The sequence below is a fragment of the Schistocerca gregaria genome, chromosome 5, assembly GCF_023897955.1.
Source record: "Schistocerca gregaria isolate iqSchGreg1 chromosome 5, iqSchGreg1.2, whole genome shotgun sequence".
Classification (NCBI taxonomy): domain Eukaryota; kingdom Metazoa; phylum Arthropoda; class Insecta; order Orthoptera; family Acrididae; genus Schistocerca; species Schistocerca gregaria.
Window position 1 is genome coordinate 183,495,564 of NC_064924.1, and position 23,384 is coordinate 183,518,947.

Consider the following 23,384-nt stretch of genomic DNA (forward strand, 5'->3'; position numbering starts at 1 on the left):
ATTTGGAGTAGGACCAGGTGAATCTGATGGAACCAAAGGAGTTGAGGTTGGAGAGGAAATTCTGGAGTTGTTCTTCACTGTGAGTCCAGATCATGAAGATGTCATCAATAAATCTGTACCAAACTTTGGGTTGGCAGGCTTGGGTAACCAAGAAGGCTTCCTCTAAGCGACCCATAAATAGGTTGGCATACGAGGGGTCCATCCTGGTACCCATGGCTGTTCCCTTTAATTGTTGGTATGTCTGGCATTCAAAAGTGAAGAAGTTGTGGGTCAGGATAAAGCTGGCTAAGGTGATGAGGAAAGAGGTTTTAGGTAGGGTGGCAGGTGATCGGCGTGAAAGGAAGTAGTCCATTGCAGTGAGGCCCTGGACATGGGGATATTTGTGTATAGGGAAGTGGCATCAATGGTTACAAGGATGGTTTCCGGGGGTAACAGACTGGGTAAGGATTCCAGGCGTTCGAGAAAGTGGTTGGTGTCTTTGATGAAGGATGGGAGACTGCATGTAATGGGTTGAAGGTGTTGATCTACGTAGGCAGAGATACGTTCTGTGGGGGCTTGGTAACCAGCTACAGTGGGGTGGCCGGGATGTTTGCGTTTGTGAATTTTAGGAAGTAGGTAGAAGGTAGGAGTGCGAGGTGTCGGTGGGGTCAGGAGTTTGAAGGAGTCAGGTGAAAGGTTTTGTAGGGGGCCTAAGGCTCTGAGGATTCCTTGAAGCTCCGCCTGGACATCAGGAATGGGATTACCTTGGCAAACTTTGTATGTAGAGTTGTCTGAAAGCTGACGCAGTCCCTCACCCACATACTCCCGAAGATCAAGTACCACGGTCGTGGAACCCTTGTCAGCCGGAAGAATGATGATGGATCAGTCAGCTTTCAGATCACAGATAGCCTGGGCTTCGGCTGTGGTGATGTTGGGAGTAGGATTAAGGTTTTTGAAGAAAGATTGTGAGTCAAGGCTGGAAGTGAGAAATTCCTGGAAGGTTTGGAGAGGGTGATTTTGAGAAAGAGGAGGTGGGTCCCGCTGTGATGGAGGACGGAACTGTTCCAGGCAGGGTTCAATTTGGATAGTGTCTTGGGGAGTTGGATCATTAGGAGTGGGATCAGGAATATTTTTCTTCGTGGCAAAGTGATATTTCCATCAGGGACTACGAGTGTAGGACAGTAAATCTTTGACAAGGGCAGTTTGGTTGAATCTGGGAGTGGGGCTGAAGGTGAGGCCTTTGGATAGGACAGAGGTTTCGGATCGGGTGAGAGGTTTGGAGGAAAGGTTAACTACTGAATTGGGGTGTTGTGGTTCCAGATTGTGTTGACTAGAATTTTGAGGTGTTGTGGGGAGTGGAGCTGGAAGTGGGAGATTGAGTAGATGGGAGAGACTGGGTCTGTGTGCAATGAGAGGAGGTTGAAGTTTGTTGGAAAGGTTGTGGAGGGTGAGTGAGTTGCCTTTCCGGAGGTGGGAAACCAGGAGATTGGATAGTTTTTTGAGGTGGAGGGTGGCATGCTCTTCTAATTTGCGGTTGGCCTGTAGGAGGATGCTATGAACAGCCGGTGTGGATGTGGGAGAGGAAAGATTGAGGACTTTGATTTGGGATAGGAGTTGACGGGTGTATTCATTGGCCGTGTCGATGTATAGGTGAAGGATTAGGCAGGTGAGGGCTATGGATTGTGCAGTTTGGAACTGGTATAAGGACTGATGGAAAGAAGAATTGCAGCCAGAGATGGTAACTTTAAGTGTGAGGCCTTTGGGAGTAATGCCAAATGTCAGACAAGCCTAAGTAAATAAAATATGGGAGTGTAATCTGGCTAGGGTGAAGGCATGTTTGCGGAGGGAATGTAAATAAAATTTAATTGGGTCATTGTAGGGATGTTGTGAGGTTGATATGGTATTAGAAGGTGGAAAGGGTAACATGAGGTTAAAGTGAAAATAAATAGATATATATATATATATATATATATATATATATATATATAGGGAGAGATAAAGGTGTGAAAAAAGTCGAAAAAGTGTTAATTTGAAATGAGCTATGTTGATCCTGTGCTGAACTTAGGTTGGTGAACAACAATGGGTGCAAATGTTAGGTAGTTGTGTTGTCTCCAAAGCACGTTAAAGGATGGGGAAATTCAGGAAAATTTCAAAAAAAATGCGTGTAAATGTATTCAAAGGACTCGTTATGTACTGGCAGGTTATGAAAATGAGGATAACAATTGTTTGACGAAGAAATAATAACGTTTAAACCTGTGGGAAGCTGCTAAAAAATGATCGGTTATGTGGGAAAAACGGGAATGGAAATAAAACGAAAGTTGTTGGAAATAGCTGAGATGGTTGTTTAATGGGTGAAAGGAACTGAAGCTGTGAAATAGTATTCACGAGTTTACACGAAATGTTTGTAAACTTGGAACAGTAGATTTTATAGCAGTGGTAATGTTGAAAGCGTTAAAGTTTTTAGTTTATGGTTTGAAAGTAAATTACCTATTATTGAGTATAATTAGGCAGGATAAAATGTATGGTAGATTACGGAAAAAGGAAGATGAATACAAAGTGAAACTACTTGTACAAACAAAAAGAGAAAGTAAGATGATAGAAAAGATTTCGAAATGCAACAGAGACAATAACAAACGTAATTGTTGGGTTCAAATTAATGATGTAAATAAAATAGAAAGAAACTTCCACATGGGAAAAATATATTAAAAACAAAGATTCCAAGACTTACCAAGCGGGAAAGCGCCGGTAGACAGGCACAATAAAATAACACACAAACACACACACAAAATTTCTAGCTTTCGCAACCAACAGTTGCTTCTTCAGGAAAGAGGGAAGGAGAGGGAAAGACAAAAGGATGTGGGTTTTAAGGGAGAGGCTAAGGAGTCATTCCAATCCTGGGAGTGGAAAGACTTACCTTAGGGGGAAAAAAGGATAGGTATATACTCGCGCGCGCGCGCACACACACACACACACACACACACACACACACACACACACACACACACACACACACACATATCCATCCATACATACACAGACACAAGCAGACATATTTAAAGGCAAAGAGTTTGTGTGTGTGTACACTTTCCAGGTTACAGGACTGGAGTAGGTGGTGGTGGGAGGGAGCATGGGACAGGTTTTACACCGGGGGCGGTTACAAGGGTAGGGAAGGTTATTTGGGGATTTCATAGGGATGAACCAAGAGGTTACGAAAGTTAGGTGGACAGCGAAAAGACACTCTTGGTGGAGTGGGGAGGATTTCGTGAAGAATGGATCTCATTTTAGGGCAGGATTTGAGGAAGTCGTATCCCTGCTGGAGAGCCACATTCAGAGTCTGATCCAGTCCCGGAAAGTATCCTGTCACAAGTGGGGCACTTTTGTGTTTCTTCTGTGAGAGGTTCTGGGTTTGAGGGGATGAGGAAGTGGCTCTGGTTATTTGCTTCTGTACCAAGTCGGGAGAGTAATTGCGGGATGCGAAAGCTGTTTTCAGTTTGTTGGTGTAATGGTTCAGGGATTCCTGACTGGAGCAGATTCATTTGCCATGAAGACCTAGGCTGTAGGGAAGGGACCATTTGATGTGGAATGGGTGGCAACTGTCATAATGGAGGTGCTGTTGCTTGTTGGTGGGTTTGATGTGGACAGATGTGTGAAGCTGGCCATTGGACAGATGGAGGTCAACGTCAAGGAAACTGACATGGGATTTGGAGTAGGACCAGGTGAATCTGATGGAACCAAAGGAGTTGAGGTTGGAGAGGAAATTCTGGAGTTGTTCTTCACTGTGAGTCCAGATCATGAAGATGTCATCAATAAATCTGTACCAAACTTTGGGTTGGCAGGCCTGGGTAACCAAGAAGGCTTCCTCTAAGTGGCCCATGAATACATTGGCGTACATGGGAACCATCCTGGTACCCATGGCTGTTCCCTTTAAATGTTGGTATGTCTGGCCTTCAAAAGTGAAGAAGTTGTGGGTCAGGATGCAGCTGGCTAAGGTGATGAGGAAAGAGGTTTTAGGTAGGGTGGCAGGTGATCGGCGTGAAAGGAAGTAGTCCATTGCAGTGAGGCCCTGGACGTGCAGGATATTTGTGTATAGGGAAGTGGCATCAATGGTTACAAGGATGGAGTCAGGTGAAATGTTTTGTAGGGGGCCTAAGGTTCTGAGGATTCCTTGAAGCTCCGCCTGGACATCAAGAATGGGATTACCTTGGCAAACTTTATATGTGGTGTTGTCTGAAAGCTGATGCAGTCCCTCAGCCACATACTCCAGAAGATCAAGTAGCATGGTCATGGAACCCTTGTCCGCTGGAAGAATGACGATGAATCGGTCACCCTTCAGATCACGGATAGCTTGGGCTTCAGCAGTGGTGATGTTGGGAGTAGGATTAAGGTTTCTTAAGAAGGATTGAGGAATTTCTGACTTCCGGCCTTGCCTCTCAATGTGAGTGTCTTCTTTACAGTAAGTAGCAATCTGTCTTTTTCACATTGTTGTTATTATTATTTTACCTATTCAGTTGCTGTACTTCTTTTTCATCTCTTGAACATTGTAGTTACTGTGCCATTGCCATCTTAACTACCCATTTCAAGTCCTTCTTTTTTCTTTTTACTTTGTTTTTAATTGTGTCTCTTACCAAATTTTCGTTGTATTTTTTCACATCTTCTCGAAGACATATAGGTATAGTTTTGTTTAATTCAGCGCATTCTAACAAGTTCATTATTATTGTTTGTTTCACACTGTCACCTTCTTTTAAAGCTGCTTTGTTCCATTTGGTATTTTTCTTTCTTCTGTTTTTTTCATACCTCCAATATATTTTGCTATTTGCATAAGCAGCTTTGTTAAACAGTTGCCCTGTTTGTCTCTGTCTGTATAATCTTTGTATTGTAAGATCCTGAATGTGTTGCTTAATCTGGAACACCTCTGTATTATTAAATACATTCCCATAATGTTCTTCTTACATGGAGAGTCTGTCCTTTTCTTTCAAAAGACTGGATCTGACAAATATGAGTTTCTAAGTCAACAATCAATCCATGAGTACTGTAGCATGAAATTTATTCTATTTAACATAGCGTAGATGTAACTTCTTTTTGAAAAGCATTTGTAAGCACAATAATAAGGTAATAGTAACAGTTCATGCCTATTTAATCAACTGTAACAACATAGGAAACAATCAATATGCTTTGATACATACACATGGACCAGTAGTGGATATTTCACATTTTTGTTGTAATTGAGCTCAGGAGGAAGAATTAGCATAACTTGTGCCTTATAACCATATGGTAGCTCAACTTCCTGAAATATCTTTCTTGGCCTTTCTAATATTCTCTGCATTGCTACTTGTATTCTTCTGTTATCTTCCCACAAGAACTGCAAGCCATTATCCTGTAAAAATCAAAGTTTATTTTATTATAAAGTTATTAAAATTTATAACAGATATGTAAATAAGATAGTACTTGTTATAAATGTGAACTAATTTCTCAAGAGAGTAGCACAAATAAGTAAGTATCTAATTTTGGGTTATCATGATCAGAATCCCAGCCAATCTTGTAATAAGACAAATATCAAGTTGACATTAGTAATCACTTACTGCCATTTAACTGGAACTGTATTATCTGTGTACTCAGAAAAATTACAGTTACTTTATTTTACTTCTTTATTCCAACTAATTATTCAACAATTAAGTGCAAAATCAGTATCAAATTTTTCCTCTTCTAGTTTACTAATCCAAAATTAAACTGTCTATAATAATGTCACAGCCTTGCAACTAAAGTATTCACTATTTTTTACTGCTGCATGTAGACAATTTTATCTGTGCCACATGTGCTCTTCATATCTGTCTACTGAAATTACTATTTCTTATATAGGTCATTTTATTCTTGTAAATCTTTGTTTGCCATGATTACTTCAGTGCCCTGTGACTATAACAATATCAGTAAGTGTACAATTTCTGGGATATAGAATTGAATGATCAAATAGGCTCAACCATAGGTAAATCAGGTTGTGGACTTTGGTTGATTGGTAGGATACTGTGGAAATTAAGTCAGCCTACAGAGCAGACTGCTTAAAAAAAATGCATGACACATCTTAGAATATTGCTCATATATGTAAGACTCACAATAAGAAGCTGGCCAGAGTGGCCATGCGGTTCTAGGTGCTACAGTCTGGAGCCGAGCGACCACTACGATCACAGGTTCGAATCCTGCCTCAGGCATGGATGTGTGTGATGTCCTTAGGTTAGTTAAGTTTAATTAGTTCTAAGTTCTAGGCCACTGATGACCTCAGAAGTTAAGTCGTATAGTTCTCAGAGCCATTTTGAACAATAAGAATAGCATCACAAATGGTCACAGGCTTAATTGACTCACAGGAGAGTGTCACTGAGATGCTGGGAAACCTGAATCGGCAGATACTTGAAGAGACACCAAACTGTATTGCAAAAACCTTCCTACTCAATTTCAATCTACAGTATTAAGTGAGGAATCTAGGAATATACTACAACCCCCTACATATGGGTATTGCAGGATCTGCATAGACAAGAGCTGACTAATTATGGCATGTACAGAGGTATTTAATCAGTAATTCTTCCCATACTCATGGAAAGTACCCTCTGCCACACACTTTTCACTGGTTTGAACATGTAGATCAAGATCTAGATTTGTGTTTCACATGGATACAAGTTGGTGAAAACTGAAGTTGCTTGTTGCATATGAAGTTCTGAGCAGGGGCTGGCCAAGGTCCACGAAGGAGAATAAACCCAGAGGTTCATCTTTGACTGAAGCCTTGCAATTACTGTGAAGCTACAAGTAATGCAACTCAGATTTTATTGGTGTTATCCATACATTTTGCCACCAAATTATTTTCAAAGGCACCAAATAGGACTGAATACATTTGCCACAGGTGGAAGCTCCTCGGCCAGACTAGGTCACTCGAAGCACACTAATCTCGATGATCTAAGGTATTAAAACAAAAGCATGGCCTGCTGCCCACTACCATGTTCTTATTTAAAATAGATTTACCATCTATTGTTAGGCCATCATAATTTAATTGTAAAATTTACAAACCAAATGAGAAAGTAGATTTCAGTTTTATGTCTACACTGCCAGTGAAAAAAAAATAGTACACCTCAAAAGACAATGTCAATTTTGATCTGATGTTGGTATATGCCACCCGGGAGATAGTAAATTTTCTGATAATGGTTTCAACGTTGTCCACCAACAGATAACATTGTGGTGCAGCCACGAGAGTGCCATCTGTATCTACCCTTTAATAGAGAATGCTCACAGCCAGAAGGCTCAATCTGGTGCAAACAGGTGAAGCAGGCTGGCAACCATGTGATGGAGATGAAAGGGGTCAAATTGAAGTCCTTTGGAAGAACTGCAAGACAAGTTGGATGTGCTGCATCAGTTGTGCAATGATACTGGTATCAGTGACCACATGAACATTCTCACACCCCTAGACAAGAGTCTGGATGTCCATGCAGCACATATGTCTGCCAAGATCATTATATTTTAAGGGCAACAATGTCAGATCATACAGCCTCCACAGCACAGATAAGAGGGTTTGTGAGCTGAGATATGTCAATATGAACTGTTGCAAACCGTTTATTAGTAGTGGAACTGCAGGTATGCACACTATAGTCCATCTACCACTCATGCCACAGCATTGACATGTACAGCTTGTTTGATGCCATCAGAGGATCACTTGGAAGATGGAATGGCATGCAATGATAAGCTACAACTCTCATATAACTTTAATGTTTCTGGAGGGAAAGCTTACCAGTGCTTGGTATGTGCAGAATGTTGTTAGATCCATTCTTTTGCCATTCTTGCTACGGGATGGTTCCAACAGGATAATGCTCACCCACACATTGCCTGGGAAACTCAACATGCTCTACAAGACATGCAGCAACTTTTCTGGCCAACACAATCTCCTGACTTGTCTCCAGTTGAGCATGTGTGGGATAGGATGGGATGAGAAGTGACTTGTGTGACTCATCGCCCAACAACTCTTACAGAACTACATGAACAGGTTAACCAGACTTGGAATAATGTTTCCCAGGACAGTATCCATCATCTGTATGATCGAGTTGATACCAGAGTCAGTGCCTGCATTGACACCTGTGGAGGCTACACCATGTACTAGTATGGGTGTTACAGCATGAGTTTTTTCCTGGTATCTCAGAACTGCTTCTGCTGTTGCTCTGTAAATGTAATAATTTCATGAATTCCTTGTGCACTATAGCAATAATAAATCTTGAGTGAACTGGAAACCTCTAAAAGAGTGTACTACTTTTTTCCAGCAGTCTATTTACAATGTTTTTCAGAATGATAATGAAGTCTCTGAGAAATTGCTGTTTATAATACTATGTACTTGTCTCCAGTTTTACTTTGTTATATACTTCAACTCATATAGTTTACATACATAAGAATATGAAGTTCATTATATGGCCCTTTAGTAACTTTGTGAGCATTTAAGGAATAATCCCTCCCCCCTCTCCCCTTACATATTATCCACCATTTTCTATCTTACTTGTGAAATTGTTATAGGTAGTGGGTGTACAAAAGTAGTTTTCAACTAAAGTAGCATTCAGAGAGTGCTTAGTTCATGAACAAGTTTGTCAGGATATGAGTATCAGAATATTTGGACTCTTGCAACAGCATATAGACAATTTTTACAGAATGACAAGACTGTTGTTCATTTTATTGTGTAATTAATTTTTGTTCACTTCCTTGAAATGCTTCTTGTATCTACTCAACTTCCTCTGACTGTGTGGAGGGATTCAAATCTTTTTACTTTACAAAGACTGCATGTTTTCTCAGACAGATTATCATCTGTGAATGGACATTTTTTAGCCAAAAGTGCTTGACAACTGCAGTGAAACAATCTTGATGAACATTGGGGATTCCAAATGCTTCTATTTGTGACAAAGCTCTCAGTTCTGAAAACTCTGCCACTGGGTGGCAAACTTGCTCTTCATTACACTTTGATGGTGGCCATTCTGCAGGAGTTGCAATGGAGTTGAAATGTGAAATAGCTGCTCTCACAGTTGGTCACACCTCTGATAGACTAGGGTGTACCCATGGAAGAACTATAAAAGAATGTACTTTAAAGGTGTGTAGGACAGTTCTTGAACAAGCGTGTGTCAAATGGATATGACCCACATGGCAATGTGCAGGTAGAAGGTGTGGCATAAGGATGAATTATGGTATTTTGTAGCTCGGGTGGATGGCAGAATAGCAGATTAGTCAATAAAATCTGGCTGTACAACTGAAAAGTGCTTTCTTCAGTCAAAAGAAAATTCCATTTTCAAAAATGCGCTGGATTATGGAAGATGTTTCTGAAGTTATATGTTTGGACCAGGGTACTGAGGAGGAGTGACATGTGGAAAATGAGAAAGGCTTAGATGAAGTAGTAGTTATGAACATTTTAAACACATTGTTACTGACATATGCAGATTAGGTAGTCATTACAAAATATGATTAAAAATATCTTACAGAATGGGAGGAAATAAGTGTGTGGAAGCAATAAATGGTCTAAATGTCTCATAGTCAGGTAACGAGGTAGTACAGAGAAAATTAAGTATAACAGTTGTCCAGGGCTAACGGTAATTTAGACATACCGCGCCACAGACTAGCGAGAACAGGAAATTCCCAAAAAGTTAACCCACTCAAAATTTTCAATAAACTGCCAGTTCATGTTCAGTCTATTGATACAAATTCTTTTATAATTAAGTGGTACAGCTGGCTGTCAGATCATCCATTCTATGACATTAAAGAATTCTTTGAGATGCCTGAGGAGAATATAAGCATTTAAAAGTTGTCTGTAGTTAAACATATTATTTAGTGCTGTGGTTAATCGTGTGTAATTACAAAGTTTATACTACAAACAATAAAATACCATATTATATTAGATTATAAGATAGCTTGTTGCGTTATCTTTTAATAGATATCCTTTGTAATTTGGTACACTGCCATGCTTCAAATGTATTCTATAATGTATTGACAGAAGTTTCTTTTATTATTCTGTATGTACTAGTACATCTTGTATGACGAAGCCAATATCATTGTAAAATGATCTACGTTGAATAAAATTCTTGATTCTTGATTCTTGAATAACAAGAAAAAAGACATATTCAGTGATACCATATACGCATATAAAGAGTAGATTTGACAAAATTGTTTGTGAATGAGGATATGTTCTACTAATTATTCTTGTGATCTGGTTGCAGAAAAGTAAAACATGGACTTGTATAAACTGTTAGTAAAAGCACATCAATGTAGGTAATGATTTACAACAGTTACACTCAAATTTTGGTATAGTCTATCCATATTATCAATGCCTATCAAAGGAATGTTACTAATTTAAATGAGAAAATTACTTCAGAACTAATAATCTTCTCCCAGTTCATTTCATTTCAGCCCTAAACCTTGGTGTAGTCTGTGACATTTCTTGTGATATCTAAAGGATACTTTAAAATTTGTGTCCTGTCAACACTATTTCCAAATCCTGTTATGAAAATGTATTGGTAAAACTAATTCAGGAACAGGACAAATATAAAATATATTCTGACCACTTACACTGCAGAGTAACCTTTACACACTTTTGGGATCCATGTACATCTTTCGTAATGTATTGTATCAAGAGCCTTTCGTCCTTAGGTACTTAAAGAGTTACACATTTCAAAAAGTCTAGTTGTGTTTTAAACACAATTAAGACTTGGTTTGTGATAATGATGAACATGTTTTACTTTAAATGCCCTATTTAAATGTATCACCTCAGTCTTGTTTATCTTGAAAAGTATATGAAAAAAGAATGAACTCCCATTGATGATGCAGTTGTCAGATACAGAGCACAATAATAGATAGCACATGGATAAGGGAAAAAAAAGTTTTCTTCAAGGGAAGGATTTGGTCATCCACTTCAATCAGCTTAAATAAATCACAGGAAACCAATTCAGGGTGGCCATAAGGGTGCCTGAACCTCACTTCTCCAAATGTCAGTTGAGTGCCATCAAAGTTATATAACATGGCTCAGTAAAATGTTTGAATATTTTACTAACTAATGTTGCATTTACAAAAGTCTGCTTCCTTTATAATAAGGCTTAAGGACTATGAAATCTGAATGAAAACAACTATACTTCTTATCAGCAACAGACAGCATTTCAGGGATGAACCAGAATAAAAATCAGGCTTAGACTCTTAATACACTACACTGATAGCTGTGTACGTATGAAATAGTTAAATTTTGTTGTTACACTGTAGGAAAAGATAGAGTGCTACTTACTGTAAAGAAGACATGTCAAGTTGCAGACAGATACAATTAAAAGACATTTACATAAAGCTTTTGGCCACAGCCTCCATCAGTAAATGAGAGACATACACCATTTACACAAACAAACAAGCACCTCACGCACACACAACAGCACATGAACACTAACTCCAGCAATTGTGTGTGCATGAGGTGTGCTTGCTTATGGGAGTGAATGATGTGTGTCTCTCTTTTACTAATGAAGCCTGTGGCCGAAAGCTTTACCCTAAGCATCTTTTCATTGTGTCTCTCTGCAACTTGACGTGTCTTCTTTATGGTAAGTATCAATCTGCCTTTTCCTATATTGTTGATATTCCTGTCTGGAGTTTCCACTGTTTGATCAAATTTTATTCCTATAAGGAAGAGACCACCACTGTAAGAAAGAGTGATAATGTGTGCCTGCATAGTAGCACTCAACTTGAATTTACCAGGTTTGAATCCTGATGAACGATGAAAATTTCTTTGATAGTATTTAGTTGTCAAGGGCTAGATGAGTAGTATACACTTCCTGCTAACCAGACTTTGTGCAAATATCCTGAGATAAATTCCAAATTTATCCACATGGAGTTAGAGCATGTGACACTGTTGGTGGTCACTTGTCAATCAGATGTGGATGCTAAGCTCAGGAATCCTCTAGGGGCTTTGTGAGGGAATTGCGCCAGCAACAGGCTCTGTGGTCCCCCTCTCATCATAACAATGCAACACTGCTACGCTATATCAGCTGGAGGAAAACAACAGAAAATGATCTCACTACGACTCTCCATGGGGATTCCTGCATCTGCTCCCAAAATTCATTTCCTGAGTATGGGACTGACTTTGACTGTGAAGGAAAAGTTAAAAACTGAATGAATATATTTATAGAAACATATGTAAAAAAGGAGTATTAGCATCACCTGCAACAGAAGATGAGCTCTTACTCATCATTCACTGTAGGTAGAACAAGTAAAGGGGTAACAAACATACTGCTTTAAAACTTTGATTGACACTGTACATTTCACAGTTTAAAAAAAAAATGCTTTTCTCAAGAGACTATAAATCTAGAAAAAAGGAATTGCAAGAGGTATAGATATGGAAGAGATTAGAAAGTTATCCCTAACAGTGAATTAGAAAAGTAACATATTGCATAAAACAGTTCCAGAGTGTTGTTTCTAACATGAAATTGTCTTGCCCTAGGACTTACAATGACTTTCCCATTTTTGGTGTCAGTACATTTCATACATTCTTTCTCCTGTTTCATATATTTATCTCCTCTTTGATGAGGATTTAAACCTAAAAAATTATGAGAGAGCATTTTCAGTCAATACTTACTCCCAGATGCAAAATTTTAGTACTATCAACAGACACACATAAAAGTGCATACACTATCCTGCTTTTTAGAACTAATAGTTCATTCTTCTGGAAGGAGTAGTGATAGGTTAGAGAAGGTTAAAAAGGAAGGGAAGGTCACTCAGATTTCAAGATGAGAGGGACCCACCTTTATATGTGTGTCTCGGTAGTATTGAAATTTCACCTCTTGGGGATAAGCAATGAGTGGCAAGTCTTTCTCAAGTGTATTTTCCCTTTGATAGATTTTAATCTGTGTATCTGTTAACATAGCTCCAGATTTTCATGTTTAAGTGACTGATAATTTCTTAAAAATGTGCACACAAATTTCAAAAAGCTTTTATTTTCTAACTTTGATGGCATAGAAAAATATTCTGCACATGTGGAACTATCATATCAAAGTAAGATAATTGAATGTTTTATTTACCCTGCTGTGGAAGCTAATTTCTGGGACATCAGGACCAGCACAGTTCAAAATGTAGTATGTACCATTAATGCTGAATGATGCATCATTATGTAAGCAAAACATGTTTCCGTAAACTGTTCTCTGATCACATGTAAGACACAATGGATTATGTGGTGCACCTTCCATCTGATCAGATACACTGTACAGGTGTTGCACAACAGGAAACCTTCCATGGACTGCTATAAAGTACCTGAAAGAAAAGCAATTCATACTTACTGTGTGCAGTTTTGACAGAATTTTATAACAAAATATTCTATTCAAATTTCTTTGTTTTTATCTTACAGTAGGTGATGGGACTGATCCCAGCCAACTATTTTTGTTACACTAAAGTTTCCTCTTGTTAGTTTTTTGAACATATTTGCTTTTAAGTGTACTGCAGCAATATGTGAATATTCTCCAATGCCATGTTCTTCTTGAGGAATTATAAACACCATCTTTGCACCCTTCCACGAAAACAATGGTGGTGAATCAAATGCTACCCATCCTTTGTCTTCTGATATTGAAAGGATCTATAGACATGGAAAATAAGCAGTCAGATAAGTTACTAAGTACAAGAATTTTAAGATATTTGAGGAAATACTTACTTCATTGATGTGTCGATAATCTGAGTATTTAAATCTGTATATTTTTGCCTTATTCTGAAGTCGGTTGAGCCACACTGATGCAATCTCATCATTGTTTATCCATGATACAGAGGAGAGAATAGGTTCACTGTGATGACATATTAATTACAATAATTAGCATTTTTCAAATATGTGAAGTAAATATAATTAAGTCTGTGGTCTAGATAGAATAGTATTTGATCAAGAATAAAAATAATGTAATGGAGGTATTTACTTTCTAAGTATGTCTCTTGGCAATGGAACTTTTACAGTGCTTGGTCGATTTTGTCTCTTGGTCTCCAAATTCAGAACACTGAGAGTGACAATAGGCTGTGATGACCCTGTCTACAATTTCATTAATGTCAGTTGTGACACTTGGACAAAATTATTGCTTGGAATAGTTTTAAAAAGTGCTGTACTCACTTTAGAATAACGAACTGTAAAATTTTGTGAATATTTATTACTCCTGTAGCTACTATGTGTGAAAACTGGAATTGTAAGGTTTGCTACGTATGTGTCATTGAATGTAGCAAATGCAATTTTCTTTCCATCTGGTGATATCCATAAAGCTTTCTCATTTGTAAATATAGATCCTGAAATAAAACAATACATATTACTGGATCCATCTACTGATAAGTTTACATTTTTGGAATAATAAGCAGACTAAGAATAAGTGAAAACATAATATAACTCCTCTGCCATACCCAGTACTAGATGATAAAGGTAACAATATTTGGCAGGACAGAAAATTTCACTAGACTAATGCTGAAACTATTGCACAGCTAGATGCGTGTTCTTATTGTTGGCACAACACACAATTCTGTCCTAGGTACCATGAATGATTATTCAAAGTAGACATTTTGTTCTATAGATTGTGGCATGAGTAACAACTTAAAGACATGTAATACATCAATAAAACAAAACAGCTATCATAGATTATCTTACCTCTTGCATATCAATACTATTTTATTTCTTTACAAATAATTATTCATTGTTGAATTTTTGTGTTTACTTCTACACATAAAATGGTACTAAGTATATTTTTGTCTACATAAACGAGTCAATACTGTCAAGAAATTTCTGCTTTTCTTATTTCACAACTCAGGTTTTTGTAGAGCTATTTGTTTGTGCCCAGCAAATACGTAAATATCTGTGTGTGGGTTACTTAGTATTGTATACATGTTGACATTTCTATATGAAGACTGCAAAAAGGATAGCAAGTTTTAGTGAATACTGTTATTCTCTCATATAATTACTATGTGTTTCCCATTGTATCTATAATTAAGGTTCACTTTTACCACTGACAATATTACAATATTTAGTGCTGTATCTGACACAGAGAGTTCTCTGTGTTGCACCACTGGCAGCACTTCTGTCACCATCATCTCTAATGACCTTGATATAAATGGAATGTTAAACAGTAATCGTCCTTGCTTCCTCCCTCCTGTCACTGCTGTACTAACAGGAGTGATATACAACACAGTGGACTTGCCCTATTCTTCACACCTTTTGCAAGAATGTCTGTCTTAACTAACAGTTAAAGAACAGCCATAGCAAGGAGCAGGCATCCTATCTTAGACTTCACAATTACTGCTACTACTCACACCACTGTTTGATATTTGGATTACAGTCATTGCTCACATTACTGGTATTCCTCTTGGATTATTCTCTGGTTGTATTGGTATTGCACACATGCACTGACTTGGCATTACATTGCTTCTGGACTTGTGCTTTTTTGTATTATTGTTTTTTCCATTTGTGTTGTTAATAAATGTTACATTTTCCATGCTACGATATATAGGATATAATTATAAGTATGCTAAGATACCTGATAAAGTCCATACATGATGTTCTTTGACACTAGTGTCTAAATATTAAGAGCTTTACTGACTTTACATGCATTACACCATAAAATTATCACATAGAAAAATTACAGAAATATTTAACATTTTTGATAACTTCAAATATTTCAACATTTCGACTTCTAAAGAATGACACAGAATGAAGTAAACTTGATAGTCCCAGACATTTTCAATGAGATTAAGAGTGGATGATTTAGAGGTCCAGTCCAGTTGTGATTGGATGCCTGAGTGCCAAACCAGGTGCTGCCCAGTGAACATGGTGCTGTCAACTTGAAAAATAATATTGTCCATGGTATACTCATTATGAAAGTGTAGAAAAAAGGGCAACACTTGGTTACCAAGTATGTTGCAATAAACACCCTCATTCAAAAATGACTCATAGGACTATAGGTACACAAGACACCTTGCACCATTTGAAAAGAGGCAGAGTAATAGTTCATTGGGCCATCCTACACACCTCCAGTAAGGTACTGTTCAGTTTCTGTGTTGTTTGACCCACTGAAGACATGTAACTATATGTGCTACTGTGGGCAAAAGCTTTTAGCAAATTCCACTGCATGCTATTCATTTTGTTATGTTCAGTGAAAAATGGGTGATGGATCTGTATCCCCTACCCCTGACAGCAGCAAAATCATTGTCATCAAAATTATCGTCATTTTCATTTTCACATAGACAGACCTCTAAAAGCACTAGTCTCTTCCTCAGAAGGGTCTGTGAGTGAAGAAGTAGCCATTTCAGACTTACTAACTTGAATGTAATAATTACAACCTATTTCTCATCACAACTACTACAGTTTGACACTGAGTTAACACAAGCTTCTGTAGATGGCAGCACTCTAGTGTGTTGATACCTAATACAGTCATATTTGAAAATGGAGCATTACGCACTCTGTAATGCAAACACAGCACATCTCCATGCACTCTTATTTAAATCACTGTCACCTGGCAGCAAGTACATCACAGCACAACAACAGTGATGCCACTGATCGAAAATTAGTGTACACATTAAAACAAAAAGTACACTTTCATTCAAATATATTTACAGAAGCATTACAATACAAAGCTTTTCATTCTGTGATATTTTTGAAGCTCTTCAGGTTGGAATGATTCCATCATCATTTCACACAAACTGTTCACAAATGAATCACTGTCATCATCAAAATCATTGTCATCAAAATTATCGATTTGAAAAGTAGATGTTGAAGCAGGTTTCCATCATATGCTGTAAGACACCTGGAATATCATGTAGCCCAAACAACATAACTTAGAACTCTTTAGAGGCCTCAAGTGTTATGCAGTCTTTTCTGAGTCAGTCTTGTCATCCTCAGTTTGCCAGTAACCTTTCAGTATATCCATGGTTGGGAAATATTTTGAAGCTTTCAAGCAGTCCAGGGTGTCATCAGTGCAGGGAAATGAACAGGCGTCTTCCATCATTATTTTATTCATTTGTTGCTAGTCGATGCAGAAATGCTGTGTGCTGCACTCCTTCTTCTCAAAGATTGCAGGAGAGGGCCAAGGACTCTCTGAATATTCAGACACCATCTTGTAGCGACCTCTCCCCTTTCTTCTGGATTATCCATCTTTCAGCTTGTGGCACTAAATGAGAGGTGGCTAATTGGTTAACGATCCACAGTGTCGCTGTCTTTTCTCCACTCCAGATTTGAAAGCATCCATAAATTAATGCAGAACAGCTATCACTCATTTGCATTGCTACTTGTCCAGGCAAGGTCCTATTGGCAGTTCAATTGTAGTTCACCTCCAGTGTTGTCCATTGTGGTTGTGGAGCATGATTCTTTATCAGTGACACTAAGCTGCCCTTCCCAGGAGGGTTCAGCTGTCTCTGCACATATATCCTTAGGAATGAGTTGTGGCTGTGTGTGACAATTACTAATCCAAAGTTCTCCTTGACCACCTACAATGATTATGAACATCACTGGCATGTAGATTTCTTTGGTGAACCTGAGTAGCTTTCTGTGAAACAAAAGCTTCACAGTTTGACTAACTTGTGCCATTGATAGCGACAGGATAACAACATTTTCAATGGCAAACAAACAACCAGAGCAATCTTTGTTAAATGTGCTTGTTGGAAAAGCTTCATCAGCATGGAGTTCTTATCTTCCACAATCCATGACTGCTTTTGATGTCTGCAAGAATTCCCACCCAAGACTTACTTTCTGACTATATTCTGTTAAAATATCAAATTTGAAGGATTGTGGTCTCTCATCGATAGTCATACCTGTATTTGCAAAACATTTTCATACTGGCTGAACATATTTCCTATTTTGCGACTTCCAGCACAGCTGATTTCCTATGATAGAACATAATCTTTTTTAATTGACAGAAAAAAGCATTTGATATTACAGAAAAGGAGGCCCCAAGTTGACTAACACCTACAAAAGCTGACCATTGATGATGGGAGCAATGAAATTTCCTGACATCTTGGTGACTCTCATCCATAGAGGATTTACATCTCTGGTGGTCACAGCCATTCACCTACATAGATGGTCACATCATTTAGTTTTCCTGAAATTGGCAGCTAAGTGAGCTGTTGGTACCTCTGTATGGTGACATGGAACAGCTACTGTGTTTTGGAGAACCATCTCATAGAGGGTAGAACATTGGATTCCTATAATCATTTGCAGGGGACTTTTGCAAATAGAACTGTTGTGACGGTTGACACCTCATGATGCAGTACTTGTAAAAACTGTCTTCTTTCCCTCCGATAACAGTCAATGTGTCCAGATCACCCCCAATGGCAACATACTGGGATGTTGTCATCTGTCCTCCAACTGTCTGTTCTTCTATGTGGAACTGTACTTGGTATAGAATTTGGTAATACCTGTGTTCGTTGCATCCTTGGTTGTCATTTGATGGCTGTGGCATAAGTCCAAGTTGCCCAAGCTCACACCTCCTGCTGCTTTCAGCTTTTGGCAGAGAGTGGTACTAAAGATGATGCACCTCATCTTCAACATTTTGTATTACCTCCTAATGTATCAGATTGACATTCATAACTGTTATCTCATCCTTACTTGGTCTGATTGTTCTAGCTGCCAAAAAATGCTATATTCTTCTCTGCCAAAAAATGCTGTATTCTTCTCTAACTGTTTGGTATGAGAGGGGTGAGGTCATGATGGTCTTCCACAACTGCCATAGGGACCATGCTGGGGAGTCAGTTTTCTGTTGGGTTTCCACAATGCATTGGCACCTCCAGAAAACACTGATGGATGCCTAATCTGTAGCTCACTTACTGCTGGCTTTGAATCCATGGTCTACTGAATATACTGATCATGAAAACAATGTACTGCTTGTATTCCAGCTCCTGTCCCTGTAGACAATGGATTTTACATTGCCTAATTGGAGCTATGGTAATGTAAATGTTTTGAAATACCTGGCACCTACCAAACAATGTTACTTCACAATCAGACTCAGTCCAAATCCTAAAGCAGGGTCTTTAGTGAAATACAACATTTAGCACTGAAAGCACATCTATTGCGAACACTGGTGTACAGTCAGAACAGAACTGAACTCTGGGGCAGAGACTGCAGCTATTTATATAAATATCAAATGTTGCAGAATGTTGTTCTTTATACTGACATAAAATATTCCAGAATATACAAACATTACAAACACAAGATATTTCAAATACCTTTCAGAAGCAATAAATACTAAATAACAAATAACTGCTGGTGCTCAGTTTTGAATGGGCAACCCACAGCATGCTAGCCAGTGATGCTAAACACTATGCCACACTGCACGCACCACAACGTGCGGCAATATAACCTGTTTCACTTCTTCTGTCATCAAAAACTTGAACATCATTTGTGTTATTGAGTTTATTCATTTCATCCACCATACTTCTACAAATTGCATTTAATTTGTTCTCAGAATTTGCCTTTTGAAGGTACCATAAAGAATTTTGTAATACTATTTGTAGTGCCACTTTGATTCTTTATTACAGCTAACCCTCTGCATTAAATAAAGCTCTCTCTTTTTAGTGCAAGATGATTCCAGATGTTAGTGGCTTCAGTTACAATTGTTTCTAACCCTTTGTAATCTTTAAAATTGGTTTGTCCCAGAACTTATTCTGAGCTCAGACATAATGAGGCATCTTGAGCAGAATTACCTCAATGCCATCTTGAGTTCAGAAAAGCAATTGCATCTGTACCACACCCACATTTATTGGCAAAAGTGTGATCATATGGGGTATGAAGTGAAATGTCTGACTGGATTGAAGACTTTTTGATGGGGAGGATGCAACATGTTAGCTTGGATAGAGTGTCATTGTAAGAGAGTCATTGTAAGAGACAGTATCAACAGTATCCACAGGAGAGGATAGTACTTGAAGTACCTTTCTCTATCTCTGTTCCATAATTCTCAGTAGACCTCTAGATACATCTGTTTGCAGTAGCTTCCAATTGCTTGACAGTAGTCAGGGTGAATACCAGATGCTTACAAATGGTAACCAACTCATCCACTGCCCGAGAACAGCAAACACAGTGTGATTGCATTGTCCCTGGTGAATTATTTTACATAACAGATAATAAATAACTTTAAACTAAGCTTGCTGATTCTCCCTTAATTTACAATTCTGACGTGCACCAAGCATTATCAGTAGTCTTTTAAATCTAATGTGATTTACAACCAAAATGAGAGATCTATTATGTCAACAAAAACTTGGTATGAGTTTTATTGTTTCTCTGAAATGTTTTTCAGGCTATGGTCACTAACAAATTCAACAATAGTGTTAATTTACAAATAATGCAGATAGTGTACACTTCTTCTGAAAGAGAAAACTAATGTGCCACAGTGCATTATTTATTTACTACTGCTGTATGAGATGTGTGGGAAAAGTAGTGAGACTGACAACAATGCAAGAAATCTGGCAATGCTGCTTGTTCTGCTTGTGTAGACTGATATGTTCATCTCTTACAGATGCTCAGTCTGAAATTCAGATCCTTACACCCATCACATAATTTTTTAGAGTGCTATCAGTGAAGTTGTGTTTTTGTTATGTGTTGCAAAAAATGGAACAGCAGAATTTAGAGTAATGTAATGCAGTCATGTTTTGGTTAAACTTGTGGGATTTGTGAGTATGAACTTTGTAAAGCTGAAACAATCCTATGGAGAACATTTCTTATCAAGAATACAAATTTTTCACTTGCACAAATCATTTTTGGAAGGCCGAGAATATGTTGAAGATGAACCTCACTCAGAGAGACCTTCAGTGTAAAAAACTGACAAAAACATTGAACATGTGCATTCTTTTGTGAGATTAGCCTGATGTTTAATAATGAGGATGATGGGTGATCTGTTAAACTTAAACATTTTCATCATACTTCAGATTTTGACTGAAGATTTGTAGAATGTTTTCTGTCAAAACGTTGCTGAATAACATCACAACATTGTTCTTCTTGAGACGATTATCAATGACCATGAATGGTTCAATCATGTAATCACAGGTGATATGTCTTATGTTTTTGAGTATGATCCTGAGATAAAACAACAAAATGAGGAATGGCACACTGAGACATCTCCTTGACTGAAAAAGGCTCAAAAGACCAAATCAAAGATCAAAACAATGCTGATTTGGTTTTTTGACAATGGTGCTATTGTTCATAAAGAATTTATTCCTCTAGGACAAACTGTCAAACAAGCATTGTACAAATATGTACTTTGAAGGGCTCAGTAGAAGGGTGAATTGAGTGAGACTGGACATTGCAGACAAATGGATGCTGCATCATGACAAAGCTTCATGTCACACAGCCATTTCCATCACACAATTTTTTATCTCAAAAGGCATTCTCCTGGTTCCACAACCCCCATATTCATCGAATCTGAGTCTTTGAGGCTATTTTCTTTTCACAAAATTGAAAAAATGTGTGAAAAGGATGTGATTTTGGGAGCTTGGAAGATATTCGAAAGAATGTGACCAACATGTTAAAGGCCCTACCAGGTGAAGCCTTTCAGCACTGCTACAAAGACTGGGAACAACAACTCTGCTGATGTATAGCTGTTGAAAGGAGCTACTTTAAAGGTGACAATACAATTGTTGGAAAAAAAAAATTTTAAAAAATGGTAGATAAAAAATCAGGCTCATTGGTTTTCTCAACTCCTTGTAAACCATAAGTGCTGATTTAGTAACAAACAGGTCATGCAAAACACTAATAATTTATCAAAATTCTCAAAATTGTTTGTTTGCAATCATACAATAATTCTCAAAACTATACCTATTTTCATGTAAATATAAAATGAAATTAAGGAACTGTTGGTTTTGAATGAGTGTACTGCATGGAAAAGTTTCATTTTGAAATTAATTATGTTTACAATTAATGATATAATACTAGAGACTGTATTAATTTTCTGAGAAAAACAGATTGTTTAAAATTGATGATGTGGTACAGGATGGGGCAAATAGAAGTAGCCCGGATGGGTGGATATGATTGGACTTGAATTTATGGCGGTGTTAATGGACGAGAAAAAGACCTACAGTTACTTCCAACAGGGTGGAGCAACTGCCCACACAGCCAGACAAACCATCAAGCACATTTACACAATCTTCACACCTGACAGACATTTTAGTAGAGGTCAATCTGATTGTGGCCCTAGGTGGCCTCCCAGACCACCTGACTATCAATGTGTGGTTATTTGGTCTGGGAAGGCCTCAAGTCCGAGGTGGATCACAACACTCCTCACAGTCTTCAAGAACTGCAACAGAACATTTCGGATGAGACTGCAGCAATTTCAGCAGTCCAGCTTTGATCTGCCTTCATCTACTTGCTGACCAGGATCCAAAAGTGCCAAGAGACAAAATGTTGTCACTTTCAAGATGTGCTATGAGTCAGGTTGGTACTGTATTTCTTTTCCACTGCTGTGTTTCTTTGTACCCCGTAACTCTGTTCTCTGGGCCACTTTCATTTGCCTTACCCCATACTACACAATATATCACTATACCTGCAAGAGTATTGCTAAAATAAAGACGAAAAATGTGTTTAAATTTTACATGTAGTCTTTGGATCTAAGTTTTTGAAACAATGTTATCTGACACACAATTTTACTCTGAGGAAAAGAAATACTGTAAGTTGACTTTATACATAAAAACAAGTAAATAAACATGCAGATCAAACATGCGAATCACATGAATTTTGCACTTATCAGATTTTTTGTCATCTTTTACCCTAGTGTGCCAAAGATGACCACTTTGTGTCAGTATACCTCAAATAAACAACATGAAATATGGAGTGCAACACACACACACACACATCCACTTGCAGTGACTAACACATGAGATATGTGAGAATATTTCAGCAAGGATCAGTGTAAAGGGCAAACGTGAACTTATAATTGGATCATTCAATAGACTACTAGTCTTATTTCCAGACATAACTGAAAACTTCAGAAAAAATCTCAGATTTTAATACAAGCATTTCCCAATTGTACTGTCATTTGGATGAGACTTTAATCATCCAAAAATTGGTTGGGAAGATTGCAGCTTTATAAGTAGTGCATTTGACAAGACATCCTGTGAAATAATACTAAATGAATTGTCTGAAAATTACTTAGAACATTTTAATTTGATCGATAAACTAAAATTATTGTTATCAGCTTACCTAGTAATGGGGAGATGTTATCTTTTACTTGTAATGCCATTGCAAAATTCTGAAAAGCATTTTCTCGGTTTATCATAAAAGTCAAAAGTGTTGTTCATAATTCTAATGCCATGAACAATGTGTGAGTTCTTAAAGGTTACATAAAAGCGGTTCAGTAGACTGAGGTTGTGGCAGCATACCTGCAAAAAAATTCATGAGCTTATGGCCAGCCCAAGTTAGCTGTGTTAGATATCCATTGGTGTGCATATGT

At 37.9% G+C, this 23,384-nt stretch overlaps 1 protein-coding gene across 3 annotated transcripts in view; it reads right to left on the reverse strand.

Moving 5' to 3' along the window:
- LOC126272513 (venom dipeptidyl peptidase 4-like) overlaps window positions 1–23,384 on the reverse strand; it is a 301,501-nt gene that overhangs the window by 34,925 nt on the left and 243,192 nt on the right. For all 3 annotated transcript variants that reach the window (XM_049975414.1, XM_049975413.1, XM_049975415.1), the window contains 6 exons: window positions 14,090–14,259; window positions 13,902–14,011; window positions 13,649–13,775; window positions 13,347–13,573; window positions 13,026–13,254; window positions 5,163–5,353 (listed from right to left, as the gene is read on the reverse strand). In XM_049975414.1, the coding sequence (XP_049831371.1) occupies window positions 5,163–5,353; window positions 13,026–13,254; window positions 13,347–13,573; window positions 13,649–13,775; window positions 13,902–14,011; window positions 14,090–14,259 (1,054 nt within the window). The remainder of the gene's footprint in view (window positions 1–5,162; window positions 5,354–13,025; window positions 13,255–13,346; window positions 13,574–13,648; window positions 13,776–13,901; window positions 14,012–14,089; window positions 14,260–23,384) is intronic.